The 26,191-nt window shown below is 42.9% G+C and overlaps 5 protein-coding genes across 9 annotated transcripts in view; all 5 read right to left on the reverse strand.

Annotated features, from left to right (window-relative positions):
- adcy7 (adenylate cyclase 7) overlaps nucleotides 1-3,118 on the reverse strand; it is a 23,664-nt gene extending 20,546 nt beyond the window's left edge. For both annotated transcript variants that reach the window (XM_085907171.1, XM_085907170.1), the window contains exon 1: nucleotides 2,956-3,118. The gene's annotated coding sequence lies outside the window, so the exon portion shown is untranslated. The remainder of the gene's footprint in view (nucleotides 1-2,955) is intronic.
- Nucleotides 3,119-3,385: 267 nt separating this feature from the next.
- On the reverse strand, nucleotides 3,386-16,058 carry tent4b (terminal nucleotidyltransferase 4B). The gene is made up of 12 exons (XM_085907779.1): nucleotides 15,269-16,058; nucleotides 8,924-9,047; nucleotides 8,327-8,373; nucleotides 8,010-8,130; nucleotides 7,503-7,610; nucleotides 7,309-7,437; nucleotides 6,969-7,182; nucleotides 6,726-6,852; nucleotides 6,394-6,497; nucleotides 5,928-6,148; nucleotides 5,621-5,767; nucleotides 3,386-5,210 (listed from the first exon to the last, which is right to left on the reverse strand). Exons 1-12 carry the CDS (start codon nucleotides 15,724-15,726, stop codon nucleotides 5,061-5,063), a joined length of 1,950 nt encoding a protein of 649 aa, XP_085763905.1. The 5' UTR covers nucleotides 15,727-16,058; the 3' UTR covers nucleotides 3,386-5,060.
- Nucleotides 16,059-16,234: 176 nt separating this feature from the next.
- heatr3 (HEAT repeat containing 3) lies at nucleotides 16,235-21,887 on the reverse strand. Its single transcript, XM_085907016.1, has 15 exons — nucleotides 21,606-21,887; nucleotides 20,907-21,079; nucleotides 20,375-20,462; nucleotides 19,939-20,039; nucleotides 19,722-19,831; nucleotides 19,522-19,662; nucleotides 19,113-19,393; nucleotides 18,580-18,670; nucleotides 18,313-18,458; nucleotides 18,039-18,121; nucleotides 17,834-17,970; nucleotides 17,648-17,736; nucleotides 17,418-17,561; nucleotides 17,126-17,302; nucleotides 16,235-16,992 (listed from the first exon to the last, which is right to left on the reverse strand). Exons 1-15 carry the CDS (start codon nucleotides 21,750-21,752, stop codon nucleotides 16,879-16,881), a joined length of 2,022 nt encoding a protein of 673 aa, XP_085763142.1. The 5' UTR covers nucleotides 21,753-21,887; the 3' UTR covers nucleotides 16,235-16,878.
- Nucleotides 21,888-22,547: 660 nt separating this feature from the next.
- On the reverse strand, nucleotides 22,548-23,961 carry cnep1r1 (CTD nuclear envelope phosphatase 1 regulatory subunit 1). Of its 4 annotated transcripts, none has more exons than XM_085907025.1 (6): nucleotides 23,804-23,961; nucleotides 23,452-23,523; nucleotides 23,214-23,362; nucleotides 23,044-23,132; nucleotides 22,894-22,948; nucleotides 22,548-22,820 (listed from the first exon to the last, which is right to left on the reverse strand). In XM_085907025.1, the coding sequence occupies exons 1-6, from the start codon at nucleotides 23,826-23,828 to the stop codon at nucleotides 22,779-22,781; spliced, it is 432 nt and encodes a 143-aa protein (XP_085763151.1). In that variant the 5' UTR covers nucleotides 23,829-23,961; the 3' UTR covers nucleotides 22,548-22,778. The 4 variants fall into 4 exon arrangements, with proteins under 4 accessions (XP_085763151.1, XP_085763150.1, XP_085763154.1 ...); XM_085907024.1 differs by having other exon boundaries at nucleotides 23,023-23,132; XM_085907028.1 differs by having other exon boundaries at nucleotides 23,289-23,362; nucleotides 23,804-23,960.
- A 502-nt stretch (nucleotides 23,962-24,463) lies between these two features.
- On the reverse strand, nucleotides 24,464-26,057 carry LOC147059541 (arylamine N-acetyltransferase, pineal gland isozyme NAT-10-like). Its single transcript, XM_085907023.1, has 2 exons — nucleotides 25,968-26,057; nucleotides 24,464-25,541 (listed from the first exon to the last, which is right to left on the reverse strand). Exon 2 carries the CDS (start codon nucleotides 25,534-25,536, stop codon nucleotides 24,664-24,666), a length of 873 nt encoding a protein of 290 aa, XP_085763149.1. The 5' UTR covers nucleotides 25,537-25,541; nucleotides 25,968-26,057; the 3' UTR covers nucleotides 24,464-24,663.
- Between the last annotated feature and the right edge of the window lie 134 nt (nucleotides 26,058-26,191).

A 26,191-nucleotide genomic window follows, 5' to 3' on the forward strand; every position in this document is an offset into this window, starting at 1 on the left:
GAAAGAGATGACCGTTTAAACCCCGCAGAAAGCACAAGTGATGGTGGCCGTCCATTTTGGCGTCGTTTTCCAGCTATGTGAAGCTGGCCCTGGTGCAGATGAGCCTCTCACCGACATTACATAACGTCCTTGAGCCAAAGTAAGCGGAAAAAGTATTCAAAAAGTGGAGAGCTAGAGAGAGAGAGAGAGAGAGAGATAGAGAGAGTGAGGAAGAACAAGACACCCACACATCTGCACTGCCTGTGCTACTCAAACACAAAATCCACAGGAGGCCCGCGTTGGCTTGTAGTGCGCGCTTCCGGCTCTTTCTGAACAAGTAAATAGGTGTCAAGGTTCAATGCAGAAAGATGGAAGGAAGGTTATGTTTGTTTCTTGAAAAGTATCTATTTATTTATTTATTTTACAGAATGGTGGAAAGGTGAATTAAAAAAAAGACAAGGACAAGTGTTGCTTTTCTTGCCAATTATAAAAGCAAATTCAAAGGGTGATCAAACATCATAAAGTCAATGCTTATGTTTCTTTTTTTTTTTTTTTTTAACAGATTGCAATCAGTGGAATTTTTCTGTCGTGGTATCACAAAAAAGCAAAAGCAAATATACATCTTTTAGAGTCATCATCTAACTTTGCAGCCTGGACTGAGAAACCTTTCCTGGTCAATGGTTATAATTTTTTTTTCTCTCCATTACACAATTAACTGTGCACTTTACTGACACACTGGCTGGTACAATTTCTCAGAGACCCCATAAAAAATAATAATAATAATAATAAAATTTTAATAAAAATAAAAAAATCACCAGAAATAGTTTTGAATTATAACCATTGATGACCTCATTTGAATTCATCTGTACGCATAGATGGTTCCGGTCCTACTACGATGACGCCATAGCACGTTGATGGCAGCTGGATAGAAGGCCGAATGCTGCCTGTAACGTCTATTTGCCGGAGTGCTGCAATCAAGTGCCATTAGGAAAGGCTCTCCACTCACCAGAAGGCGAAGGCCTTTGCTATTGCAGTTTCCCTGGGAGACCTTTCCCTCGCCCACTGTGTCATTATTACCTAATCTGCCTTCAGATGCACTAAGGGCCACGGAATGTGTTAGAGTGGAGACACGCACTCAAAACATCCATCCATTTTCTGAACCGCTTATTCTAACGAGGATAATCAATTATTTACAAAGTGCAAAATGTAGCATGTATACCATTCCTTCAATCTAAAGCATTTTTTTTTTATGAGGCCGCCACAAAAGGCCACTAATGAAGACAAAGATGAAAACTTTGGCAATCGCCGTAACGTAGAAGACCTAGTAATGTAGGAAATGGGCCTGGTAGAACAGCTGAACTTTAGTCAGCGGTCTGATTTCAATACAGCATGAGATTGAATATGATTGGTGAATTCTGAACACAGCCAAATTCCCAGTTGTAAGGGTGTGCACACTTATGCAACTTTGCTTATTTCTTCCCCTCTTCAGTATACACTACTTCTATGTTCAAAATGAGTTGCACGGGTTATTGGTCACATTACAGTTGGGAAAAAAAGTTTTGAAGCGATTTATCATGGTCTCATTTGTTTATGACAAAAAAACTTGGCATTTATGGGATCATGACAAGTCATGCAGAATCAGATGAGAGGAAGAGAAGAAGTGGAACCATGCGTTTGCAAGAGAGGTGTTTGGCAACCGACAAGTTATCGCAGCAGAAATCGTGTGAGCGTATGAGGAAGGAAGGAAGGAAAGAAGGAAGGAAGCAGTTTACAATCAAACTGCACTGGGGTTTTTATACTCTCGTCGGACGCATCATTAGGTACACCTGCACAAGCTCAACGCGAGAAAATGGAACACCGCGGCTAAGTGGAGACTGTGGAGGATTGTACGAGACATTATGTCTAAGTCGTGTACACTCAAATGTTATCAAGACTTGGGCATCTTATTCAAGATGCAGCGAGAACCTGAAGTGCTGCAGCAAAGTGGAGACTGTGGAGTATGATATTGTAGAATACAGAGCTAACGTTAGCACATGTGTTAAGTTTGTGATTTTTCAGCCATATTTCTTCAAAACTTAAAATGCAGCTTTTTATTTAAGATAGAGTGAGAAAATGGAGCACTGCAGCAAAGTAAAAGACTCTGGCAGTCCATTGCTACCCTTTTAGAAAGCCTTTTCAAGGTGTGCATCTACAAATGTTTCAATGAAACTAACATTTTATCCAAGAAGAGATTGAGGGCAGCATAAAGACAGGGGACCCTTAGTATGCTTAGTGTATTCTTACATGTTATTCAACAGGAGACTAAGGGCGGAAGCATACCGAGCTGGCATGCATGCTTATTTTTGACAGTACAATTTTACTCGATGAGACTGAGGGCAACAAGAAACAGGAGATTTGCAGCAAAGTGGAGACTGGGGATTAGAATACTGCAGGGTACACATATTACGTTAGTGTTTTCATAATTGCTAGCTGTGTCATATCAAAAGCAACACGAACGCGTTAAATTTATTCAAGAAAAAAACGAGGGTAGACCCAAAAAAAAAAAACTTAACAGGATCAGCCATGTCTCCTCAAATGTTCTTTGATGAGGAAGTAAATTTATAAATAGTTTGTTCCTCATTTTTACCGCATCTTTTCAAATACAAAACAATCAGTAAAGTCACTCAGCACCTGTCAATCAGACGCGTAGTGACAAACCACAAAGAACGCCAATCAAGTGGAAATTCCCCTTTAAGTCGTTCAATTGACACAAGAGCCTTTAAAAGTAGAATATAAAGCCTTTTTAATTGTTTCTTTTTTTTCTATGAATTCACGTTAAATGAGCGAAGGTGACTCGCGTTTACGCAAGAGCGCGTCAAACGGCGTGAAGGCACTCAATCTTGACATCAACATAAAAGATGAGGAAAAAAAGTCTATCAAAAGGTGTCACACATATTGAAGTTGAAAATAGAAATGAAGAAAAGTTCGGGGTTCTACCTTGGGTTCCGACGTCACCGACGCGTCGTGCAAGCGAATGCTCCCGAAGTACTCGCGAAATGAGGTGCCATTTTCGGGGGGAGAGACAGTAGAGAGCGTACGGTGTCCTGCTCGGGATGACTGCGAGTGGACGTGTGAAAGTGAACGATAAAAGCTCCACTGGACGGACTGACGGATGCGCGCTGCCTCTTTGAGAGTCACAAGCCCCGCCCCCTTACGCATGTCTGTCAAACTAAACCACGCCCACTCCCAAATCAAAACATTTGCAAATAGAAGAAAGCGGCCATTTTGTGTCCAATTAAAATTTGATTGATTTCATAAGGCTTTTTTTAATTCTTTTTTTTTTATGTTGCTAGATTCTGGTATGGAATGTTTCTCGCTTTATATTACAAAAAAAATATTTAAAAAAAAATCACAATGCTGACAATACTTTTTGTTGTTGTTTGATTTTATTGCATGAAATTGGTGAAAAGCAGCAAAGACGATACAGCCAGAACAGATGGGAACTTTCTTCAACATCCAAGAGGGTTTCTGTTTGTTTCGAGACGTTCAGTCTTTACAACCCTTGAACTTTCCATAACAACCCCCTCCAAATTATCAATATAATCACGTGTCCATGTCCTTATTTTCCGTAACTCAAGTGTTTCGGTACTGCATTTAAACATAGTATTGCATTGAAAATGGCTGCCAAGACTTGGAGGAAAAAAAAAAAAGGAAATAAACATGGTCTGTATTTGCTGGCTGTGATCAGGGTATTAAAAACAACAATTTATGTTTCAGTTTTGATAAGATGTGAATTTGATCATTTAAATGCAGTACAAGGCAAAGGTTTTCACAGCGGGGTACTAGCACCACCTATAGGTTAGACTATGTACTGCAATGATAAAAGATGTGGTCTTAACAGGTTTTCCCAATTTTGAGGGGTCTATAGGTACGATACTTGAATCTTTTGAGCTCCCAAATACATTTTCATGGATAGAGTTGTCTTTGTTGTCGTCATAAATTCTCATGTGCTATTATCTTTAAGAAAGGTTTGTTTTGAATCACCCAAATATTGTAACACCCCCAAGTAGACCCAAAAATTAAAATCAAACAAGCACGCATAAAAATCATGACTCGTAAAATGGTCTCTCACCCTTGTCAACTTGGTCACAACTGCCAATGATCATAATTAGGAAGAAAAAAATATTTGTTGTACCTGATTAAAGCTCCCACATTGCAGCATCTAAACATACAGTCTCCTCAAAGGGGTCATATTATCTGTATTTATCCATATACTATCTTCATATAATTCATAAAAAAATAAATATATTTAACAAATACACAAGTTTGTCGCTAACACATTTTTGATGTTTATATATGTCAAAATCGCGGTTTTCTTAGACTCCACCTTACGAGCCAGGGTTTCCCAAACAGTGTAGGGGCTGGAGGAACGTCTTTTAATTGATCGTCCATTTTTATTTGTTGCTTAGTATTTTTAGTATATGTACAGCATGTGTTGAATTTTCAGTAGGTTTGTGTGGAAAAAGTTGGAGAAACCCTGACAAATATGGACACGTGCGATTACCGTAAAGGTCAACATTAACACCGACAGTAAAAAGAAGGATGCTGATGATGATGATGATTGGTCATGTTGGCATGGCAACGAGACACCCGTGAAAGAAAAGAAAAAAAAGCAATGGGTGTTTGTTTTTTTTGTAAAAAGATCATCCTATGAAAGAATTGTTTTTTTCTTTTTAGTGTTTTTTTTCCTAGAAATTTTCCTAAGACCTGTTCCGACATAACAAAAATCATCCAAAAAAAATCATGCATAAGTTACACCTCAATGCGGTCATTTTAAAAAAATCTTTTTTTTTTGTACATTTGAAGCCATTTCCACTATTATTTTTTCCTTTTTTATAGAAACATTTTTTTTTCCCCCCCCAACAGCGGAAGTCTGTGGCATATTGCTCCAAGAGAATATTCTTTTCCTGTACATCAGGTGGCGCTAGAGGCGAAAAGAACAAAAGGCTGCTGGCTTGCAGAGAAAACTGGTCGTTGTTCTCCTTTTTTTTCTTTCTCTCTTTTAAAGAGTCATTTAGGGTGGAGGGACCAAGGCTACTTCCTTATCTGCAAAGCTCCTCTGGCGCAGAGTCCCGCACATTTTTCCTCTTCTTGCCGTTGCCCTGGTGGTGCGGCCGGTTGCTCGGGTGATTTTTGCTGTTTCCGGAAGAGCGGGAGGAGCTCTGCTGGCCGCCCTTGTGCTGAGAGCGGGCCTGAAATGTAGACGGAGAGGGGAGAAGACATATGATGATTGCTCGGAGGCGCTGAATCAATCACATTATTTGACAACGCATTGGTGACCTAGCGGTGAACATGTTTGCCTTGTAATTGAGAAGTTCTGGGTTTGAATCTCAGATCGTTGGTTTTCTTTGGTTTGATCAGCATTCCAAAAAAAAAAAGCAGGTTGAGTTTGTTTGAGGGGCCTAAATCTCCCACCATAATTGGTCTTCACAAAAAATTCAGCTTCGAAACTATAAATTATCATAACAAATCTGAGGTTATGAATCTGTTCGTAATCTAACCCGCTCTCCTTAATCACAGAAAATAGCCATTCAAATTTGTCAAAAATATTTTTTTCTTCCCCCGGGTCAATGTTGCGTAAGACACTGTGATGTCGGCACACCTTTCCTCCCTTGTTGCCGGCGGGTGGAGTGCTGGTCGTGCGGTTCTGCATCCGGTGATTGGTCACCACGGCCGACTTTTCTCTGTGGGCGCTGGTAGCGCGACCCGATTGTTGCTTGGCTGTCTTGCACGGCGTACCGTCCGAATCCTGTAAATTGACAATGGCGACTACGTATCAAGTCCGGTCGGCAACTGATTTTTCATTCCGGTGTCGATTATTGAAGTTGAGTGAGATTTTCGGGAGAAGTTCACCCACTGTATTTTTATGAGCAAGAACAAGAATATCAAGTTGAAGATGAAAGACTGACCCCGTCGCTGGAACTGGAGGATGTGGTCGAGGGCAAAAGCGGGGATGAGGACGGCGACGACTGCAGGGAAGGAGACGGCGACGACGACGAGTTGGATGAGGAGGTTTTGCTCCTCGTCGGCAGGATCACTCCAACGTCGTCATCCTCGTCGTCCTCCTCTTCCGGAACGTTGTTGTTGCACTGGTCCAGCTGTTGCGACTCGAACAGCGTCACGTCATTTCCTGAAATAAACGCCAGAGAGATAAACGAGTCAAGATTGCGGGCTATGGGGCAATTTGAAAGCTCGTCGATGGCCACTTGAGTTTTGGTTTTAATTTAAAATGTTAAATAAATGTCAGTGTTATATGCTAGCTTCTATTTCGAAATCAATTTAAAAACAAGATCGCACACCGAGTCTAAAAACTAACGAAAAGAAATGGTGAATTTTGACAGTTAGCTACGTGAACATTTGTTTTGGGTGACGTACGGTTGAGGGGCAGGTCCTTCTGGGATGGGCTTCCCCAATTGTTTCGGATCCACTCCCTGTACTCGTCCACCTCCTGAGTCACGCGGATGATTCGGCCGAGTATGCTGCAAATAAGGAACGACAACTCATCACGATGGAATTTAGAGTCTCGTTACTAAAAATGCAGCCGGTAAGATTGCCGCTGAGAAACTTGCATTTAGAAATTAGACAATAAAAAGCTCATTTGAAAGAAAAAAAATAAAGAAATAAATTGTTTTTTTCTGTTTCTTTACGAATTCTGCATCCTCGCTAAATATTAAACAAACAAAAGTGACTATTCGAGATGCGCTTACCTCTCGGTGTCATTGTTGGGGTAGTACTTGGCGATGGGCGACACGGCGTGGCTGAGCACCACGTAGGCGTAGTCAAAGGCTTGCTTCACCTGCATGGCGCCGTAGGAGCTGCGACCAACGTCGTTGTCTGTGGGATCACAAGATTTTCTTTGAGGAGATTGGGGGGGGGCGGCTACAGAGAACGCGGAGACTGTGCTGCAAAAGAATGCCTGCTATTAAAAAAAAAATAAAAAAAATTCCCACCTGGCTGCAGCGGGTCCTCGATGTAGAGCATGGAGGGCCTGTAACCGTCCATCATGTTCTTCTGAACTTCATCTTTGGCCACGTAGCAGCCGCCGTCTTTTATCCGGATGCCCGTTTTTAGGTAGTTGAAATGGCGTCCGTAGAGCTCAAAGAACTCGATGAGCAGCACGCCAAAGTTGATGTTGGGGCTGCAAACGTCTTCCCTGTAGTGAAGCTAGTGGAGGGGGGAAAAGAGGAACAGTGGGCAAGGATTGTAAATGGTGGCGGATGAGGACAGCGACCGAGCTCGGACGTGCAAAATCATTTTCATCAATGCCTAAGCCCCTCCGCCCCTTCACACCTGCAGGAAGCTGACGGCCATGAGGAAGAGGCTGTAGGATCCGATTCCGCCGGTGAAAACCTCGTTGAGGTCCCTCTGTAGGAGGAACTGCTTGAGCACCAAGACCAGGTAAGGCAGCACGGGGTATTTCTGCACATCAGGAATATGACGTTGACACGTGGCAGCGGCCGGGCGGGGTCTCGAAGCAAGAGTACCTCTTTGAATTCCTTGATGAGGCGTGCCGCTTTGACGCCGCTCTCCACGTTGAAGCTGATGTCCACCTTGACCTCCGTGAAGGAGTCGGTCAGTTTGATGATGGGCACCTGGGAAGACAATGAAATAATCGTCATCATAAAAGTCAAAATAATAATAATAATACCCGTAACCCGAAATCTTTACTTCTCATTTGTGGCCAATTGGGATGGCTTATTTCAAATAACAAGACAAGGAAAGTTTTCACAGAACTATCGAGGGGAATAAAAACATCTGCAGCAACACACAAGCAAAACAAAAACATTTCATTTTACTCTTCCTTTTCCAAGGACTGAGTGCTTGTAAAATACAGTGTTGGAATGTCCTGAAATTGGGCCAGCAAGCCAACGCCAGCGCAGCACTTTTAGACCAAGACATCCTTCTCTGGGCTTTCCCTTGTCTGACAACTTCTCAGCGGCCGTTTTTTTTTTTTTTTTTTTTTTTTGAAAGGAGAAGAAAATGACGCTCACCGTGGCTTTATCCAGAACTTTGATGGAGTTCTTGTCGGCCACGTTCCTCTTGCGAAGAGCTTCTTCCAGTGTCCACAGGGGGAGAGTTTCCCACTTTCCGAATACCACCAAGTCGATGTCACTGTGGAGACCGACGAAAAACACTCAGAACTTTGGACACAAAGAAACAAATATTGTGGGAGAGAGGAACATTTTCATCATATTGAAGGAAATGCGACCACTGGTATTTTGTTTCCTCCTGGGAGACTAAATGTTGAAACGTATCTTCAAAAGAAAAAAGAAACACTAGCATGATCTCCAAAGTGTTGGTGACTCACCTTGTTGGCAAATAGAGGCCCGTGCTGAAGCTTCCAAAAACTTGCACCTATCGGGACACATAATGACTCATCACAACAGAATCAAGTAGAACATCTGTCTGGCGCAGTGTGATCATTATTTGGTTTTACAATATGTCCCCCCCCCCCCCACACACACACATCACCACTTCCCATTACAAATGTTGTACAAATCAGAAGTGACATTAAAGACAAAAATACAACTTTAAGCCAATGATCTCATCCAACCTTCCACCTTTTAAACCCTCCTGTTGAGCAACACGCTGGTGGCAGAACACAAATAGATTTAAGCCCCCGCTCTTAAATAGCCTGAAATAAAAATGTAGTGTCTGTGCGTGCGTTTACGCCACTAAGCTGATTGCGGAAATGTGTTTGTGAGTGAGTGAGTGAGTGAGTGAGTGAGTGAGTGAGTGAGTGAGTGAGTGAGTGAGTGAGTGAGTGAATGAATGAACTCTGGCTGACAGGTGCCCCGGACTGCGCTGCACGGCAACGACTCGCCGGCTTGTGTTGTTGTTTTGTCGTTATTTGCGTCGAGCTACGTCTCCTCAAATGTTACAAATATTGTATAAGTGGCTATACCTCAGCGCTCGGCCAAAGGTTGTGAATGACGCCTTTAATTCTGTCCACCACCTCCAGCCTCATCTTCTCCTCCTCCGGCCGTGGAGAAATGTACGCGTAGAAGTCTCGGATCTCTTCGTGTAACCTGGACGACAAAAAAATGGAAATTAAAAACCTCCATTCTTGTCACACTCAAAACAATGTGTTGGAAGAAAAATCCAAACATTCCGTCTCGTCAGTTTTGAATAAGATCTAAAATTGCTCGACGGGTCAAAAAAAAAAAAAAAGATGGACTGAGCTTTACTCATATTGTGTGGAAGTTAATAATTAGTTCAAACAAAAGAGGAATGCACATTTGACTTCTTTAGCAACAATGAAAATGAGAACTACCAGCTGCGGCTCGGCAGCGTTGTTGTCGTGCGGCTGCGGTGCCGAGAGCACGCGTCCTTGAGAACGGGTCACCCTGCCCGCATACGGCGTGGCGACCGACCTCTTTCTCTGACCGCATTTATCAGCGAAAACGGAGGCACGGCTGCAAAAAAAAAAAACAGCCAATAGAATCCCGCCTTTATTTTCAAAGTAGTCACACGCTGCGGTATTTAAATGTGTCATTCTGTTGGACTGTTCATCAGAATTCAAAGCAACGCCCTGGAGAAACATTGACGTCTTTCAAACCGAGAGAGAAGCCTGTTGGACAACATTGAGAAGCCGTATGTGGCATAATAGATTCAAAAGCTGAGGTTGATTTTGAACTTTAACCCCGGTTGAAATACCAAAGTGGTCAACAGTAGTGGTGAGGGTTTTATTGATCCTTACTTTGGTTAACTTTTCAACAAAAGACAATTATTTGAAAGGAGTCATTGTTTACACTTTGTATTCACAATTTAAAATGTGGTGTCGATTTTAGACGACTAGTGGCGCAGAGAACAGTCAAAAGGATTTTTCACTTGACTTTGGCAGTAAACAAAAGATTTATATTGTAGTTTTATCTCGCATTTGACGACTGGGCGGGCATGTCAGAGTGATGGAAAGTCAATTTTCCATTTTATGTCTCTTTGAATATGACAAACCTAAAAGCCAAAATAGCTCATTTTGAAGGCGAGTAGAATGGCTTTAACCAGCACACCGAGGTAGCCGATTATATTTGTTTGCTTGAAATCGTCGAAAATTGCAAGCTGGGCAAAGTTCCAATGTAATGACTAATCTCTTATATTTATTTATTTTCCCCCCCCTCTCCCTTCCTTCCCTTGTGCAAAGTGCAGCGTCGCGGGACCATTAGGTTTCATTTGAGGAAAAATGAAAGTCAACAGCTCCACTAGGCGTGTTTACAACATGACTAGCTCCGTCTGGCTTTTGAGGTTACAATGAAACAACACAACATACATAATTCTGGTTCAACGTATTCATAAAAATAAAAACTTTTGTCTGATTATTTAAGAGTTTTGAAGTAAATAGTGTCTTAGTCAACACAGCCTAAATGTGGCTTAAGTTTCATTCATAAGTTTTATTTCTAGGGAAACGGGCCAGGCCATGGAAAGTCTCGTCACCCACGCAAGCTCCTCGGATTGAGTTACAGGTCCTGTGGGTCCGCGGCTCCGTTTATCCGATTAATCCCACTTGCCTGGATGATAGTAAAGTTACGTAAGCTTTTGCAGAAGCCAAGAGTACTCCTGGGGGAAGGAAAAGGGTTGTTTCCAAAACACCATTAGGCTTCACTTGATGCTTGTGAAGATTAGCATTTATCTCGGCGTCGTGCTTTCATGATTTGATATATACGGGGTGTAGTAAAGGGGAAAAATAAGTACTTTTCAGGAAAGAAGTTGATGCTATACACATAAAATGTCATGTTTGATAGCAATTATCAGGATTGACAGAGGCTGAGCTGCAATGTGTTTGTGCTGATGAGGCCGTTTCAACTAAAACTGGTTCTCACGAGGTTTGAAAAGTGGTCTTAAAGTTTCTTCTTGCTTATTAGGAAACCCAGGAAAGATTTTGACTTTTTTTCAAAAAGAAATTTCTTTAGCTTCCCCAACATCATGCTTCTATTTAGACGAACCGAAGTGGCCAACCTTTGCAACCAAAGTGTCACGTGACACTGCGAGCCCCGACGCTGGAGGTGAGAGAACCCGTACCACGGCACGTTGCTTCGTTCAAAAGAGGACAAGCATAAACAAGAGGCAAAGCGGTGTCTATGTCTCACAGATGGCACATTCATGAATGTTTAAGATCCGAGGTGCTAATTGTTGGCCACAACGACACACAGCAGCGGTTCCCGTTACACTGGCGACTACTGGTTTTGGTTTGGGACCATTTTTTTTTTTTTTTTTTTGCTTCCAGCGCCTGATTAATTTCATTATCCAAGCTGCCAGGCAGGCTTAAAATGGAAATTTAGCGTATCCGTGTTCTACTGTAAAAGTTAATGGCAGTAATAAAGGCATATTGCTGAGTCATGTTTCCGTGCTGGTGAGTATGGAGAGTCGCAATCAAGCGCAACCTCACACTCGATGTGCAAAGAGTTTCATTTCATTTCATTGGCCATGAGCTAAGAAGGCAATTTAACATGGGGAAAAAAAATTGCTGCAGAGCCAGAAAACATAGAACCCATTCATTGCTGCACCAGTAATTTAATATTGTTTTTACACAGTCGAATATTATGGAGCTTTATTTTTTTTTTCCTCACTGAAATACATCTTACAACTTTTTGGGGAGAACCGATTAATGGGATTTTCACTCATTTCACTGTAAAAAGCGTTTTGACTTACATGCAAGCATGGTCACAAAGTTGAACTAAAAAAAAAAAAATGCATGGTCATCAACTACATTACTCAAAGTACGAAATGAACTTGGGAAAACACAATACTCGACTCCTGCTATTATTAGCGCCGATACTTGGCCGCGGCAGACGTCGTGGAGTCAGCAAACTACTTCTAGCCAAAAAATCCAAGTCATCCGTCACAACTCCTTGGAGGCATGACTACTCAATTTCACACTGATTTGTCAATTACAATGCCTCATCTCCAGTGGGCAATAAAACATGGAAACAATCAGCATGTGTCTGGCTCCTTGAACAAAAAAAAAAAAAAGCGTGAACGTTGCACGCTGTATCGGAGTGGAGCACATGGCGGCTGGATAAGAAGCACACGGGAGGCCCAAGTGGTGACGTGCATCTGAGATCAAACCTGCTGGCCTTTCTGGGTGTGCTGATGATGCGGCGGCGACAATTAAACCACAGGCGTCGAAGTGATGAATGGTTTGGTACGTTAGTTCAGAATCACCAAGCAAGCGTCGTTTAATGCTTTTGTCTCAACTGCCATTTTCGGAGCCCAAACAAATGTAGACAACGTGTGGCCCGTGCTGTGATTTTAATCCGACCCTCGGGCATTTTTTTTCTTTTTTAATTAAAAAATGATTTATTTTGATGAATTATTTTGAAAATGATATATTTATGATAAATTTTTTAAATATCAAAACTGGTATTTGAACTACTGGGGTGTGTTGACTTTTTATATGCCATCCATGCTGTGTAAATTCGGCATGCTCTCTGTACATAAGCGACACTTCATCTTAAACAGAGCTTAACGTCTTTTCCACATATTTTAAAGAACGTTTAAATTTTACCTTTTAAAAACTGCCTGTAGTAAAAGTCAACGGTTTGACGGGGGGCCAAAGCCGAACTGATCGTTTCTATTCCCGCTATTTCATACTGGGAAAACTAAAATCTACGGGAAGTTCCTTAATTTAGGCTCAGCCGACGCAAGGAGCTCTCCGGGGCTCTGCCGACTTCCTGAATCCATATAAGGCAGCTCGACTATGGAGCTACATCAAGAGGGGGAAAAAAAAAACGGCGTGGGGAACTCTTCCCCCGATTGGACATCCGCAAAGAGGTCTCAGGTTTACGGAAGTCAAGTCCGTACGGAGCATGTCAACAACTGCGAGACGGGACGCTCGGGGGAAGGGGGAGCCAGAGAGACAGAACGCAAAAGGAGAGTGTGGAAAACAAATAAGCACATGCCTTTGTCTACCATGTCCAAATATAGCATAGACGCTCCCCGGGGAGGAAAAATGTATTCAAGACGCACGCCCACCATCACTCTGGCCTCTGCTGGCAAAGGTACAAATCATATGCTGCGATGGGGCGCAGTTTTAGGACCGCTCGCAAACCGCAAATCACAGAGATGAATTTACGCACTCCAAAACAAAAAAAAAGCCACGAGAAGCAGCACGGGAGGCGCTGAGTCGCTCCAACAACAAGCCCGAGTCTCAAAGGTCGAAGCTCTTGGGCTGCATTTGGTTCAAGTGACACCGTTGGTGAAATGGAGCTAAGGAATAATGGCAGCATAAAGACCAAAATAAAAATACCAATGAGATTGGATATCTCCAAACTGCCGATAGATTTGTTGAAGGTTCGATGATGTCCACAATGTGAAACTGGAATATTTTTATTTCTTGACCTACCACACGCTGCAGCAACAATACGTCTTGTCGTTGGGGTGCTCACGCTTTCGCTTGACACCTTGACTGATGAACATGTTGCCCTGCTATATATACACACTGTACATGTGACTTGCTGTACATGTGCCCGAGGCAGCATAGTAAAACACTTTCGACAACGGGATCGAATACAAGAGCTATAATTATCACCAGCTATTCCTTTGAATTTTTGTTATGGGTGTTCTAAAAGGTATATAAAATATTCGAGGTGAGAACCCAAATAATAATTAAAACCATATTACCGTATTTACCGGACTATAAGGCGCACCGGACTATAAGGCGGACCTTCAATGAACGGCTCATTTTAAAACTTTGTCCTTATATAAGGCGCACCGGACTATTAATGGTGCGCCTCCCATTAATGCGTCATGTCAGATTTTTTATCCAAATCAAATCATTCTCCATTTTATCTTTTTTATTTCAACTTTAGACGCGACAAATTACATTATTATCACAAAATAATGATCCATAGTCTATTTGATTCATGATTCATAGTCTTCAGCGGGCCACTTGTGACTGATTTCATCACACAATGCGTCGGGCCACTTTAAAATTAGGAATTTGGTCCATATATAAGGCGCACCGGAATATAAGGCGCACTGTTGGCTTTTGCGAAATGTTAAGTTTTTAGGTGCGCCTTATAGTCCGGAGAATACAGTGGTTGCAATGAAAATTTGAACGAGGCCACTTGCAATCATCTGGCCCGCGGGCCACACCTTGCCCACCGCTGCCCTACATGTACATCGAGTTGAAAGGCCAGTCAGATTTGAGCAAAATACGACCGAGGCACATGCTGCTTGAAACGTACTGCATGTGTGTTCACTAGTGGGAGGATCACGTGACGAGTGTGTCAAGTACAGAGTGGAGTGGGCGGACTCGGTCACATCGGTGTGCACGTTGTGTTCATGTGCAGCGGAGCTGGCTTGAGGCATGAGCCAACTAAGCACCTGCTTAAGGGCCCGCGACCGCAAAGTTTGGCGTGGTGCGGAAGTGCAGAATAACAATGTTGTGTTAGCTCGTTGATTTTGAATTTTTATACCAAACCTTTTGCACATTTTAAAGGCCTATTACTCAATCTCAGTCTACTTATTATGATTGTAGTGGCACTCGAAAGAATCAATTCATTCCAAACACACAAACAATTGACAAATAAAGTAGAATACATTGAAATGGCGCAAAACATGGGGCTCCCAAATATCTCAAAAAACTACAAATAAAGCTCGCTTCAATTCAAAGCAACAAGTAAGGACTTATTTCACATTCTTAAAAATAGACAGGCTAGTATCGGTACCAAGTATCGTATCGATCTGATTTATATCATCAAAATTAGAAGCTGCATTAGTTACAAAAGTAAAAATGGTATTGAACATCCCTGACTAAAAACAAATTTATTAAGAACATTTTGACTCCCCACCGTCGCTTCTTGTGCAATGAACTATTCCGTGTAAATATAGCCCAAGGAAAACAAATAAGTTTCTGCTTTGTGAGGAAAAAGAGTTATTCCAACAGAGCTGACAAGATAGAACAAAAACTACAGAGAAAGTTCCACTTTTATCAGTGTGACACAAAATTTACATGAGCGATAGCACCAAGTGACAATACTTTTGAAAGTTGCAGTAGCACTGCTGTCAGTGTCAGCCGAGAAACATTTCCAAGTGACCGAAATGTTCAATGACAGCAAAGTGTGCAGATGACTTTTTTTTTTGTTTTGTTCTATATTAGTTAAGATTTGAAGAACATTGTCAAAGTCCTCAAACGGGAGAATATTTTAAGATGGGTGTACTCTTTTTTCGGATATGAAGGGCCACTTGACCAGGTTGGCCTTGGGCCTTCATATGACTAAGTACGGACTCCAAAAGACAAACTTTCTCTTACCCCACGATCCCTTCCGAGTAGTTCCTGCTTTTCCACGGCGTGCCCGCGTACACGTCGCGGCCCTCCGTGCCGGATCCACCGTTCAAAAGGCTGGAGTTGAATCCGAAAGTGCTCGCCTTGTTGTCCCGTTTCCTCTTATTCGGGTGCCCGTCCGCCGGGCCCCTGTTGCTCGGCGTGGCCGCCCGATGATTGCGATTGCCGGACTCCAGCAGCAAAAAGTCCCGCTGATCTGCGAGCTCGCCGTCCCCGGTGGGACTAGTCATGGTCGACTCGGATGTCCCGGTTCCAGCGGTGAGAAGGACGGCTCCCGACGGCGTGCTGAGGCTCGATTTCAGGATACCGAAACTGTTGTTGACGTGCAGGTAGCCGAGCCCTTGCGTCGTCTCCCAGATCTGCATCCACAGGTTGTTGGCAGGTCCGCGTTGTTCTGGTTGGAACCAGGCGATTCGCGGATCCATCAAACGAGAGTAGGCAAGAACTCCCCCACCCCTCCCCTCCCCTCCTCACCACCCTCCCGTGAACAGCTAGCCAAGCTAGCGTTAGCTCGCCTAGCTTTACCCCCCCGTTACTTCTACCAATTTTATCCCTCGGAGGCGACGAAACACATACGGCAATCGAGCACAGGAAAGCGGCGAGAGTATCCGTAGACTGTTACCGACGCCTGCTATGGTTGTTAACCCCTTTAGAAGCCCACGGGGGAACACGAGACCGTGCTGTACAGATGGAGGTTCTCTCTCTCTCTCTCGCTCACTCTCCCTGACCCTTCCTCGGAATCGTAACTCCCTCAATGGCGGAGCTTAGCCTAGCTGCTACGTATTGCGCATGCGCGAGCAGATGGTGGGCGTGGTCATGTTACGTAATCGCGTGCTTTTCTTTTTTTTTCTCGCGGTGTTTACGTAACGACGTCGGATTTATGTGAAGCCTCCAGATGTGTTGAAAAATGATAGAATGATATATCAACCCAAATAAAGTTTTCAAATCACTTTTTATTTAAAAGGGCAGTCGCAAGATATAAACAATCATAGCCAAGCATTGCGATCATTATAAAGCAAGCTTACGAATATCTCCATTACAAAATTGCTGTTGTCCAACCCTACCTCCTAAAGGCAGGCACATTTGCAAAACAAAATGGTTCATTTACAAAAAACACACATTCTTTAATAAAAATGGGGCATGCAAAAAAAGTATATTTGGAATATGTTTGCTTGAAAAACTTTGCCACCTTTAGACATCCAGTCATTATCTTACAACAAATTGTCAGGGACAATATGAGATACATATGAGACACAGCCAAGTTTCTTTTTTTTTTTTGGTTTCGATTATACGTATAGTCTATAACACTGTTTCCCATTCTGACAATTGGCAACCCCGAAAAACGAATAAAGGGAAAGCCATTTTGGGGCCCTGCACTCTTAAGTTTTAGAAAGCTTGCTACATGATATCAGTCAAAAATGACACGGCATAGTTCTCTAGTCTAACGTCAACCTGGGATTGTTTTCTTCACAGCAAAGAAACCTCAAATAAAAACTTAAGAGTCAGGTCAAACCAAAAGAAAAAAAAAAAACGTCAAAAATAATAAATACGTGATGTTTTTCACAACCACATTGCGATCACTTCTTGTCCAGAGACTGAAGGTAACCGATGAATCTCCTCAGGTTGACTCTGATGTTGCCGAGCACACACAGCTGCTGCGGGCTGTACTTGTCTCTTCCCGCCTTACGGATCTGATGACAAAAAGGAAGCGACAAACGTAGCAAAAACCAGATCTCAAAAATTTACCCATGAGAATGGCTGTGGGGTTGTTGTTTTTTTGCGTGATGGTTTGAATTCCGAAACATCCCCCAAGAAATAAGATACCTTGGCCTTAAAGACAGGCTGAAGCGTCTTCAAAGCAGGAAGTAACTGGATGCTCCTTGCCGCCGTCTCCGCCTCCTCGCCGTCCGCAAACACGTCGAAAAGGGCGTCGAGGGCCTCGCCGTTAACCACCAGATCGGCATCGTTGGTTGCTACTTGGAGCAAGCCGCTCCCAATCATCTGTCGAGGAAAAACTTCTTTCAAATAAAGCCAACGATGAACCTTTTGTTTTCCCACATCATATCCGTCAAACTGGATTTCAAATCCCCAGTCGTCGTGAACGAACGAGGGTGACCTGAAGCGTTTGAGCTGAGCCCTTCTCTTTGGCGAGGGTGCTTCCGGCGATCCCCAGGATAGCGACGGCGTTGACTCTCACGCTAATGACATCACAGCGGGCAGCAGCTTCGCTGAGACTCATAAGCTGCTGCAGGCTTATGGACTAACACAAAGCAAACAAAAACCACACTTGAGGGGGCGATCTCTCGCTACAGCATCATCTACCACCAAATAAAACATTCCTGTTACCAGAGGGATGTTTTTCAAGGCTGCCATCTGCAAAAGAGACCGCATGGCACTGATGACCGCTTCCAGGAACTCCTCATCTTTAGGGATCTCTGTAAAGATTCAAGAAGATTCAAGAAGAATTTACTCGCCATGTTTGGGGGTCACCCGTGAGCTACTATCTATACACCAGCTGAATAAAAGTGTTACCTGGCGCTCCAAAGAGCAACGTGGACAAATGCTGCGCCGCCTGCTGCAGCGCCTCCGCCCCACCCAGAGACTCGGCGTCCATGGCGGACAAGATGCTGTGGAGGCACGTCAGGGCGCGAGACTGAACCCGCTGCATTCTGACCGGGGGGAAAAAGTCCGACGTCACTAAAATAGAGATGGCTCTGAAAGTGAAAAGTGTGTTTACTTCTTGATGAGGCTTCTCCAGTAAGGACTCTGGTGGCACATATCAACCGCTTCCTTTTTGGGGAACTGCGTCTTTTTGAGCACCTTTGAAAAAGAAACAAAAAAAAAACATTTTGGGGGGGATAATTAAACTGATTCTGGGGGTTAATTATTTTTTAGAAATATCCTTACAGCCCACCTCACCCCAGCAAAAAAAAAAATCCCAGCTCCGCCAGTGATGCAACCACATGGCAAATTAGCAAGGTTTCACTGTACTATATATTTCTCATAATTGCCTTTTCCGGGATGTTGTGGTTGATGAGAGCGCCGTGGACCTCCGCCGACAAACACAACGGCGACATGAGGTTACTAGACAACCCGTCGGCCGGCGCTTCGCTTTCGTCGCTGCTCGACGACTCCTCCCACTCGTCGTCGGAGGGATCTGAATAGACGCGCGGCACAAGTCTCTTCAAGAACCTCTCCGTATTGTAATCTTTTTTGCCCGGGAGAACCGAAAAGAATGACCGTCACGTCAGAGGGAATCACGTCAGGGTGAGCCTCACCGTCAGAATAGCACATGTTGACGAGGATCTCCAGGGACGTTTGCTGGGCCGTCAGCAAGGCCGCCGCCTCCCTCAGCTCCTCCATCTCCCTCTGGATGCAAACAAGCCGCCTTGTGGGTCAACACGCAGGCCAAGATTGTTACGTGACTTCAATCAAAACCTCAATGTGTGCATGTATGTGCGTGATTACACACAAAAAAAGGCTGATTCGAGGTTTTGCGTGGCTGCAGCATGCTAAACAGACACTCTCATGTCATCTATTTGGAGGTGGCTGAGGGGGACACTTTTGTCTAGCCAAGGTCGTGGTACTCGTGTACCCGCCTGAACATGATATTTTGTCCGCCTGTCAGTCTGTTACAGAGTTGCAGGGAAAAAAAAACAACAAAAAAAACACTAAAAAATATATTTTTTGCAGTTCTTACCTGCTCTCTCTCTGGTGATGTTAAAATTTGTCAATTTTGGGCTTTGAGACTCTTTTGTGATTAAGGCTTATATATTTAACTTGACTCTGCAAAAGCAGTCACTCAACTTACAGGCAAAAGATCCGAAAAGTTGTCTCCGGAATCTCCATTTTTTGCACACTGTGCTGCTCCTTCTTCGTCCATTTCTTTCACAGCCGGCTCTCCGCTAGAGTGCGCCTCCATACCCGACACGGCGGGAGCGTCCTGGAAGCGCGCTTCCTCCGCTCTGTGAAGTTGAGGGATGAGCTCGCCCGCGTCCAAATCCAGACTTTGTGACAAGGTGGCCAGCACAGCTGTAAGGGTCTGAGCCTGGCGGGTAGCGGGAAGGCTGGCCTTCATGTTCCATAGCGTTCCTGTATCAAAAGACCACATTAACACTATGAATTAAAAATTTAAAAAAGTCAGCATTTTACACAGAGGGCTACTACGGCAATTAGTTTATGCTTTTGAAATGTTCTACATTGTTTCCAACCAAATGCACCTGCAGCTAGTGTCCTGAGGAGAGCGTGCGCCAGGCCAGGCTGCTTTGACAGCAGTACGCCTTCGAGAGCTCCATGCACGTTGCCGTTGATGCTACATAACAGTTCGGGGTTGTCCTCGGACACCGTGTGCAAACAGTGCGCTGTTAAACGACAAAAAGTCAGCTAAAGCCAAAGCTTTGGAATTTTCAACCAAAGTCACCAGCAGAAGTGGCAAGCTCCACGTTGTGGGGGTATCTCTCCAGACATTGGACCACCACGTCCAGAAGACCTGATTTGTTGAAGAGCGACAGTGCCTGGTTGCTGCTTTCGCTGGAAAAGAAAGACAAAAGAAGCAACACATCGCTTATGACTGATAAGTTATGAAAAGCCTGACAGGACAAAAGAAAAAAAAAGGTCTTTTTTTTTGTGGCACTTACCAGAGATTCCATAGCAGGTTCACTGCCTCGTTGGCAACGTTCTCAACACGGTTCTTTGGCTCTTTGGTCAGCATCGCGGCACCGTCAAAACCTGCACAGCACTGTAAAGAAAACACGCAATTGCATCGAACGTATTGAAAAGTCAAAAGTATTTCCCTGAAAATTTCTTGATTTGTCTTTACAGGGATGGATATTTTTGGAGCATCTACTAGAATCTACCTACAAAATTTTATGAGTTCAAATTTTTATTTAAAAATAAGGCTAAAAAATGTGGTGGCTTCGATTTTAAACGTAACACAAAACGAAAATCGAGTTGAAGCGCAAAGCCCAGAAAACAAAGCTGATGACGCCTTTTGTCGCTGTCAGCCCGACGCTTAGGCAGCTGCTGAGCGGGAAGAAAAACAAGTGATGCGACCGGCGGCAAAAAAGCGCTCACCTCTCTGAGCAGCGCTGTCAGAGAAGTCATGACGTCGCGCTTCACCATGTCCTCGCACACCTCGTGTCCTCCACAGGCACTCAGATTCCTGTCAGCAAACATGTACAATGTGCTTGTTTGTGCTTTTTACCAAAGACATTTATGGAAATGAAAAATAAATTAGAGAATGAATCAAACTATGGCCATCAGAAAGAAAAAAACGCAGACACTGTCACAAGTGTAAATGTAAATTCTGTACATATTTGTTGAACTTGCTCCTTTTGGAATCAAAGTCTAAAAAAGTCAAATATGTCATATTTGTTGGTGATTTACCTTTATGTGATTGTTTTCCATTTTAAGTCATATTTCCTATTGGGCTATGAAATATTTTTTTTAGAGGTGGAGAACAGAGAAGGTAACTTTTTGTAACTTTTTTGTTACATGGCGCCCTCTGTACAGTTAACCAGAGAATTACAAACAAAAACGGTTGTGTCAATTCAACATTTGAATCTCAGCAACTTTGTTTGCACTAACGTTTTGTATTTATCCTTACCTGAGGGCTCCAGCGGCCGTCTCCCTGACAGCCAGGCTGCCATCCAGCATCATGGGGCCCAGCTGCCTCACTGCATCCCTCTGTAGAAAGGCTTGGATGCTTTGACTCTGCTGGACTACCCGAGAGATGCCAGCGCACGCACATTCTCTTACATCTGCGCTGGGACTCTGCAGCTAGAAGATGGAGACACTTGTGTTTTCATAATCATCTCAGACCGTGAAAAATAGAGTAGGTGTATATCACGGTTTATCTTTCATACCCCTTCTAAATTATAGAATTGAAAGCAACAAGTAAGCTAAATTGAAGAAATACAGCACCGTGTTGTGCTGCAACATTCCGGTCAGTATGAAATGATTCAAAATGTTTTGGATCATCGATTTTGGTCATCCGTGGAAAAAAAAACCTAAACAAGACGCCAGGTCATTACAAATCAATGCATGTGTTTTTGTTTTGTGGGTGGTCCATTAATCCACAACATTGGGGTGGTCATAGTTTCCACATTGTTGGACTTTAGTCACGTTGCATTGATTGACTGACAGCCACAAATAATGTATGACAATACTAAGAGGATGACTGATATAATAAATAGGATGGACATTTTTAGAAGTTTGATTGTAAAAGGATGGCAGCATTATCATATAGTCGTTACTGTGTTAAAGTCTTTTTGAGACTAAAATTAGTGACTCTACTCTTTCTCACTTTCTCCAGCAGTTCCGCCGCCGGGCAGCCGTCGTAGTTATCCGCGAGTTCGTCCTCCTCGGCGGCAGCTTCTTTCACGGCGTTCACGGGTAGTCCGACAGCATTGAACTGAGGACGTTTGAACTTTGTCGTCTTACTTTTGCCCATTTTAAATGGTTTTACAGTGCAAGTGTAGAAATTTTGCGTCGAGTTAGTCGGATGTTTCGGGGATCGAACACCAAAACAGACAACTAATCTAGTATATGGCCATGTGGAAGACAGCAGCCGTAAAGTGCGAATGTGCTGTTGTGCCGTAAAGCGGAGGAAGATGTCGAAATCTTTATTGAGCTAGCTGACCTTTGAACTATAGATAATACTGGACTTTTAAAAAGTAATTATTTAACTCTAATAAAGACTGTACAAGAAAAAATATGAAGCATAGTCGTATATTTATTAAGTATGCAGTTTAAAAAATATAATTCAGTTAAAGTAGGTACAGTACATAGTGGAAAAACTGTGATTCCAAAATTCTATGACGTAATGAATTAAAAGTCGTGTTTCAAGCAACATCTTCCCCGGTTCCATTCTTATTTCATTGTCTTGTTATCTTCCTTTCATACCACTCGTTTCCTAACTTTAATATTATTCCTGATTTCCTTCCTTTTATACATCCTTGTATTCTTCCTTCAACCAACTCCCACTCACTTGCATTTTTTCTCTTTCTCCTTTCCTCTCCTCTTTTCATCCTTTCATACATCCTTGTTTCCCTCATCCTACACTTTACACTATTCTTGTTGAATTTCTTATATACATTCCTTTCAATTAACTCAATCTTCCTACTTTTTTTTTTTTCATGCCTCCCTTTTTCTCACCTTTCATAACAGCCTTGTTTCCATCATTTCATACTCGTCCTATAATAAAACAGACCATAATAGTCTTAAATGAATACACGAGACATTTTCATATATGGTATTATTTATTCAGTAAATAGTTTTTAAAAAATAGAAATATTTACATAAAATACACAATTAACATAACACACAGAAGTACTGTTAGGAGAAATTGAGCAGCTTCAACATAAGCACAGCTACAAAATGGCTGTGTCGCTTCCCTCTCTGTCTTTTTGACAAAATGTCATCACCACGATGACATCAATGTCGCCTCGACGCCTTCGGATCACCCACAATCGAACACTCATTGGATGTTTGGCCGCGGCTTGAGTATAAGCTTTCCCGTCTGCCAAGAGCCACAAATAACAAAAACATCAAATAAGCCGTGAAAACGTGCATATATATCCATATTGACTCACATCATCACAGGACATGTTGTATTCCGCTAAAACTGTACGACACCTGGCGGCTATGCTGTGGATGAAAAGGGTTAAAGGAAGAATGTGATAACCACCCAAAAGAAAAATCAAACAGAAGGATAAGGATACATTGACGGCGCCACCACTCGCTTGTGTATCCCGGCAAAGAAGAGTGCGATAAGCGTGATGCAGCTGATGGTGAAAAAGGGGTGATTCCACAGCGATGAAAAGAACGACACCTGCGGGGCGGCAAAGACTTGACTGACACCATTTGCTAACATGATGAGGGATTTTTCTGCCATTTTAATAAAGCTGCTGACCTGTTTGGATCTAAAAACGATCTGGGTTTTTTTCTTCCATAATATGTCCCCTTTGAAAGATGAATTGATGCATACCTTCTGTGTATCAGGGTCTATCAACCAGTTCCATGCCCCGGTGGCTGTGCAGACGGACACGACGATCAAAATCACTGAGAGGAAAAAAAAAAAAAAAAAAAAAAAGAAAGGCATTATTATTAGATATAATCAAGTGGTTGTATTTATATTTTGCATGACTTACTTCGCCACCTGCCAGTTGCAGGTTGTAAACACGAGACATATTCTGTCAGTCTTCTCTCAAAGGCTTTCAGGTCTGAGGGAGGAATGATACAGTCACCGAGATTAATAATCATTAGAATAATGATGATAATGATCATGCACATAAATGTCATGCAGTGGATTATGTGCACATCTGGGTTGTCCGAGCTAACAATGCTACATGCTAACGTCGGAGAGAAACGAGTTGGTTTAACTTTGGCGTCGCGTTCGCTCTCGTGCCTTCGTCAGATATCGACATTCAATAAGTGCTAACAAAATAGGTCGCTGTCTAAAAATGCTCACTGTGGAATAAAAGGTGTTTTATGGCGTCTTACCTTCGGCCTGTTCCAGTGAGTTCATGTCTATTAGTCAAAGTCACGTGGTGGGCAGCCGGCTGTGGGATGTACCGTTCGCTTCGCTTTGCGTGAAAGACAGGCCGAATCGACCAATCAACATCAATTGATTGTCGCTTGATTGATTGGTTGTTTTAGTGCGATGACGCCCCGCCTTTTTGTCGCTCTGGTCCAATCATCAAACTCGTTTTAGTTCCAAATCTCGACGCCACTGTTTGACAATGCTGAACAAAAAGAAGAAAAAAAAGTCAATAATTCAATAGAATAATAAGAAATATGAAAATAAAACATAATAAAAGCAAATGTAGGAAATAAATTATCTTCAAGTGTAATAAAGCCGAAAGTGTAACACATTATCACACTATAGTGATGACGTATGTCTTTATCGGGCTTGGTTTGTGACGTCACGAGCCCGTCGCACTGAGAGCGCCTCATCCATGCTTGTTGCAAGTGTTTTCATTTTGGATTTGTGTGCTTCTGAGACTATTAGTAGTTTCAGTACTTGTATTTACCTTTAGCAATAATAATAATATGAATACTGTATAATAAAGTGATCTTTTGCAGGTTCTGAGCATTTAAAATACTTTTCAAGTACGCATCGGAAACAAGCAAGCAATCCTTTTTATTCATAAACATGTTTCCAATAAAAAAAAAATGCAATTCCACTTTTGTGTTTATACTACAATGCCTAAAACCTAGGTGAATTCAAGAATATAAATGTATTAATGTGATGAATTAAAATAAAACTGTCCATATTTCTTAGTTTTTTTTTTGTAAGAAAATAATATATTTTGTGGACCCCCGAGTTAAGCTCTCCTGACCCCAGTTTGAGAATCACTGCTTCAGAGGGTGTAATTAATTTGGTTGTTCACAGGCTGTAGTTTGTTAGGCAAACAGATGTTGAACTTGTCTCTCAGGAGGCTCTCTATTTCCTCATCGGGCACATCCTTCATATCATAGACATCCACGCCCCGGTCGACCTGGAAGGTGACCTCACTGTAGGTCCAGCCGATCAGGGCCCGGAAACCTGTTGTCGTTTGCAGCGAGCAAATCGACTTGTTTACGAACAGCGAGGAAGGGTCCGTCTGGAGACTGTTGCTGACGTCCATAAAATATTCAGCGGTGCGGGGCGTCAAGTTGAAGCAGTATAAACTCCTGTTCAGATGCTTGTTTACCAGATTAGAATTGGCGAACTCCGGATTGAGAATCTCCGGCTTCCTGTTCGTCTTCTCCAGAATCCAGAAGTCTTTTTTATCCATGAGACGGAACGTACCGGGCAGCTGGACCTGCAGCTTCCCGGAGGCGAGCTCTAGAGGCTCCCAGAGTTGCGACGACACCCCGAAGCTGACGTCTTCTATGTAGGGCTTCCCGTCAATCACCACTCTGTTAATGAGGTGAGCTTCCAAGGCGGAAAAGTCACCAGTGATGCGGTTGAACACCCTGGCGGCCAACATAGCGACGTCATAGCCCATTTCTGCAAGCACCCAGGACAGGAGGAAATTGTTCTCCATACACCATCCACCACGGCCCTGACGGACTATCTTGTCGAAGATGACTTCTAGATTCATGACGATTTTCCCGCCGCAATGTATGTCGAGGTTTTCGAAGGGGATGGACATGATGTGCTGTTTGTGGATCAGCTTGAGCGTGGCGAGATCGGCTTTATCATACGTGCCCCGGAACCCGATTCTTTGGAAGTACTCCTCAAGGTTCATCTTGGCTGCAATATAAAGCACTTTACATGAATCCTTGACTGTGGATGACCACATAAACAATGACTTCTGAGTTACAGGAGGAGCTACAAGTATGAGGATGATGTTAATATTAAATTATATATGGCCAACCTCTGCAAACCAGCAGATAAAAATTGCAATGTTGGTTATTAGCATTTAATACCATAAATATAAGTGATGGGATATTAACATTGCTTCTATGGAAACACTGTAGATTTGAGTACATTAAACATAATGTGTGTTTAATGTTTAAAAGAAACCTTTCGATGTTCGAGAACTTGAGATCATGCTGAGTTGTGCATGCGCGAAAGTTCTCTGCTCATTTTGACCACGTCAGCATTTCAGTTCACGGGTTGAATAAACTGTCGTGCTACGCAGAATATTTATTCTTTATTTTCAGAAAGTTATCTTACCTTACAGTTTGGACTTTGCGCCGGTATATGTGCATATGATTGTAGTTTGCACAAAGTTGCACAAGAGTTGCAGTGGGCGCGGCCAAGGTGATGCGGCCCAAGCAAAAACATAACATCCGCTTTTGCTTTTCAAAATAAATCGTTTCTTCACCTGAAACAAGTACTGTATGCGAACTTTACTTCTTGATATATGTCGTTTTTCTTTTTTAAACCCTTATATTTTG

The sequence above is a fragment of the Syngnathus leptorhynchus genome, chromosome 3 (genome assembly GCF_054491065.1).
Source record: "Syngnathus leptorhynchus isolate UIUO chromosome 3, UIUO_Slep, whole genome shotgun sequence".
NCBI lineage: Eukaryota > Metazoa > Chordata > Actinopteri > Syngnathiformes > Syngnathidae > Syngnathus > Syngnathus leptorhynchus.

What these genes read in the sequence shown, in the direction of transcription:
- LOC147059541 (XM_085907023.1), bottom strand. Translation starts at nt 25,536, where the DNA reads ATGAACCTTGAGGAGTACTTCCAAAGAATCGGGTTCCGGGGCACGTAT.
- heatr3 (XM_085907016.1), bottom strand. Translation starts at nt 21,752, where the DNA reads ATGGGCAAAAGTAAGACGACAAAGTTCAAACGTCCTCAGTTCAATGCT. An exon ending in CGGCGGAACTGCTGGAGAAA is followed by an intron (nt 21,080 to 21,605) that starts GTGAGAAAGAGT and finishes TCCATCTTCTAG; the next exon opens with CTGCAGAGTCCCAGCGCAGA. An exon ending in AGCCTGTCTTTAAGGCCAAG is followed by an intron (nt 16,993 to 17,125) that starts GTATCTTATTTC and finishes TTTTGTCATCAG; the next exon opens with ATCCGTAAGGCGGGAAGAGA.
- tent4b (XM_085907779.1), bottom strand. Translation starts at nt 15,726, where the DNA reads ATGGATCCGCGAATCGCCTGGTTCCAACCAGAACAACGCGGACCTGCC. An exon ending in AAGTTCTGGATAAAGCCACG is followed by an intron (nt 7,611 to 8,009) that starts GTGAGCGTCATT and finishes TTGTCTTCCCAG; the next exon opens with GTGCCCATCATCAAACTGAC. An exon ending in CCGGCAACAAGGGAGGAAAG is followed by an intron (nt 5,211 to 5,620) that starts GTGTGCCGACAT and finishes TCTACATTTCAG; the next exon opens with GCCCGCTCTCAGCACAAGGG.
- cnep1r1 (XM_085907024.1), bottom strand. Translation starts at nt 23,828, where the DNA reads ATGAACTCACTGGAACAGGCCGAAG. An exon ending in CTCACTGGAACAGGCCGAAG is followed by an intron (nt 23,524 to 23,803) that starts GTAAGACGCCAT and finishes TTCCTCCCTCAG; the next exon opens with ACCTGAAAGCCTTTGAGAGA. An exon ending in ACAACATGTCCTGTGATGAT is followed by an intron (nt 22,821 to 22,893) that starts GTGAGTCAATAT and finishes GGCTCTTGGCAG; the next exon opens with ACGGGAAAGCTTATACTCAA.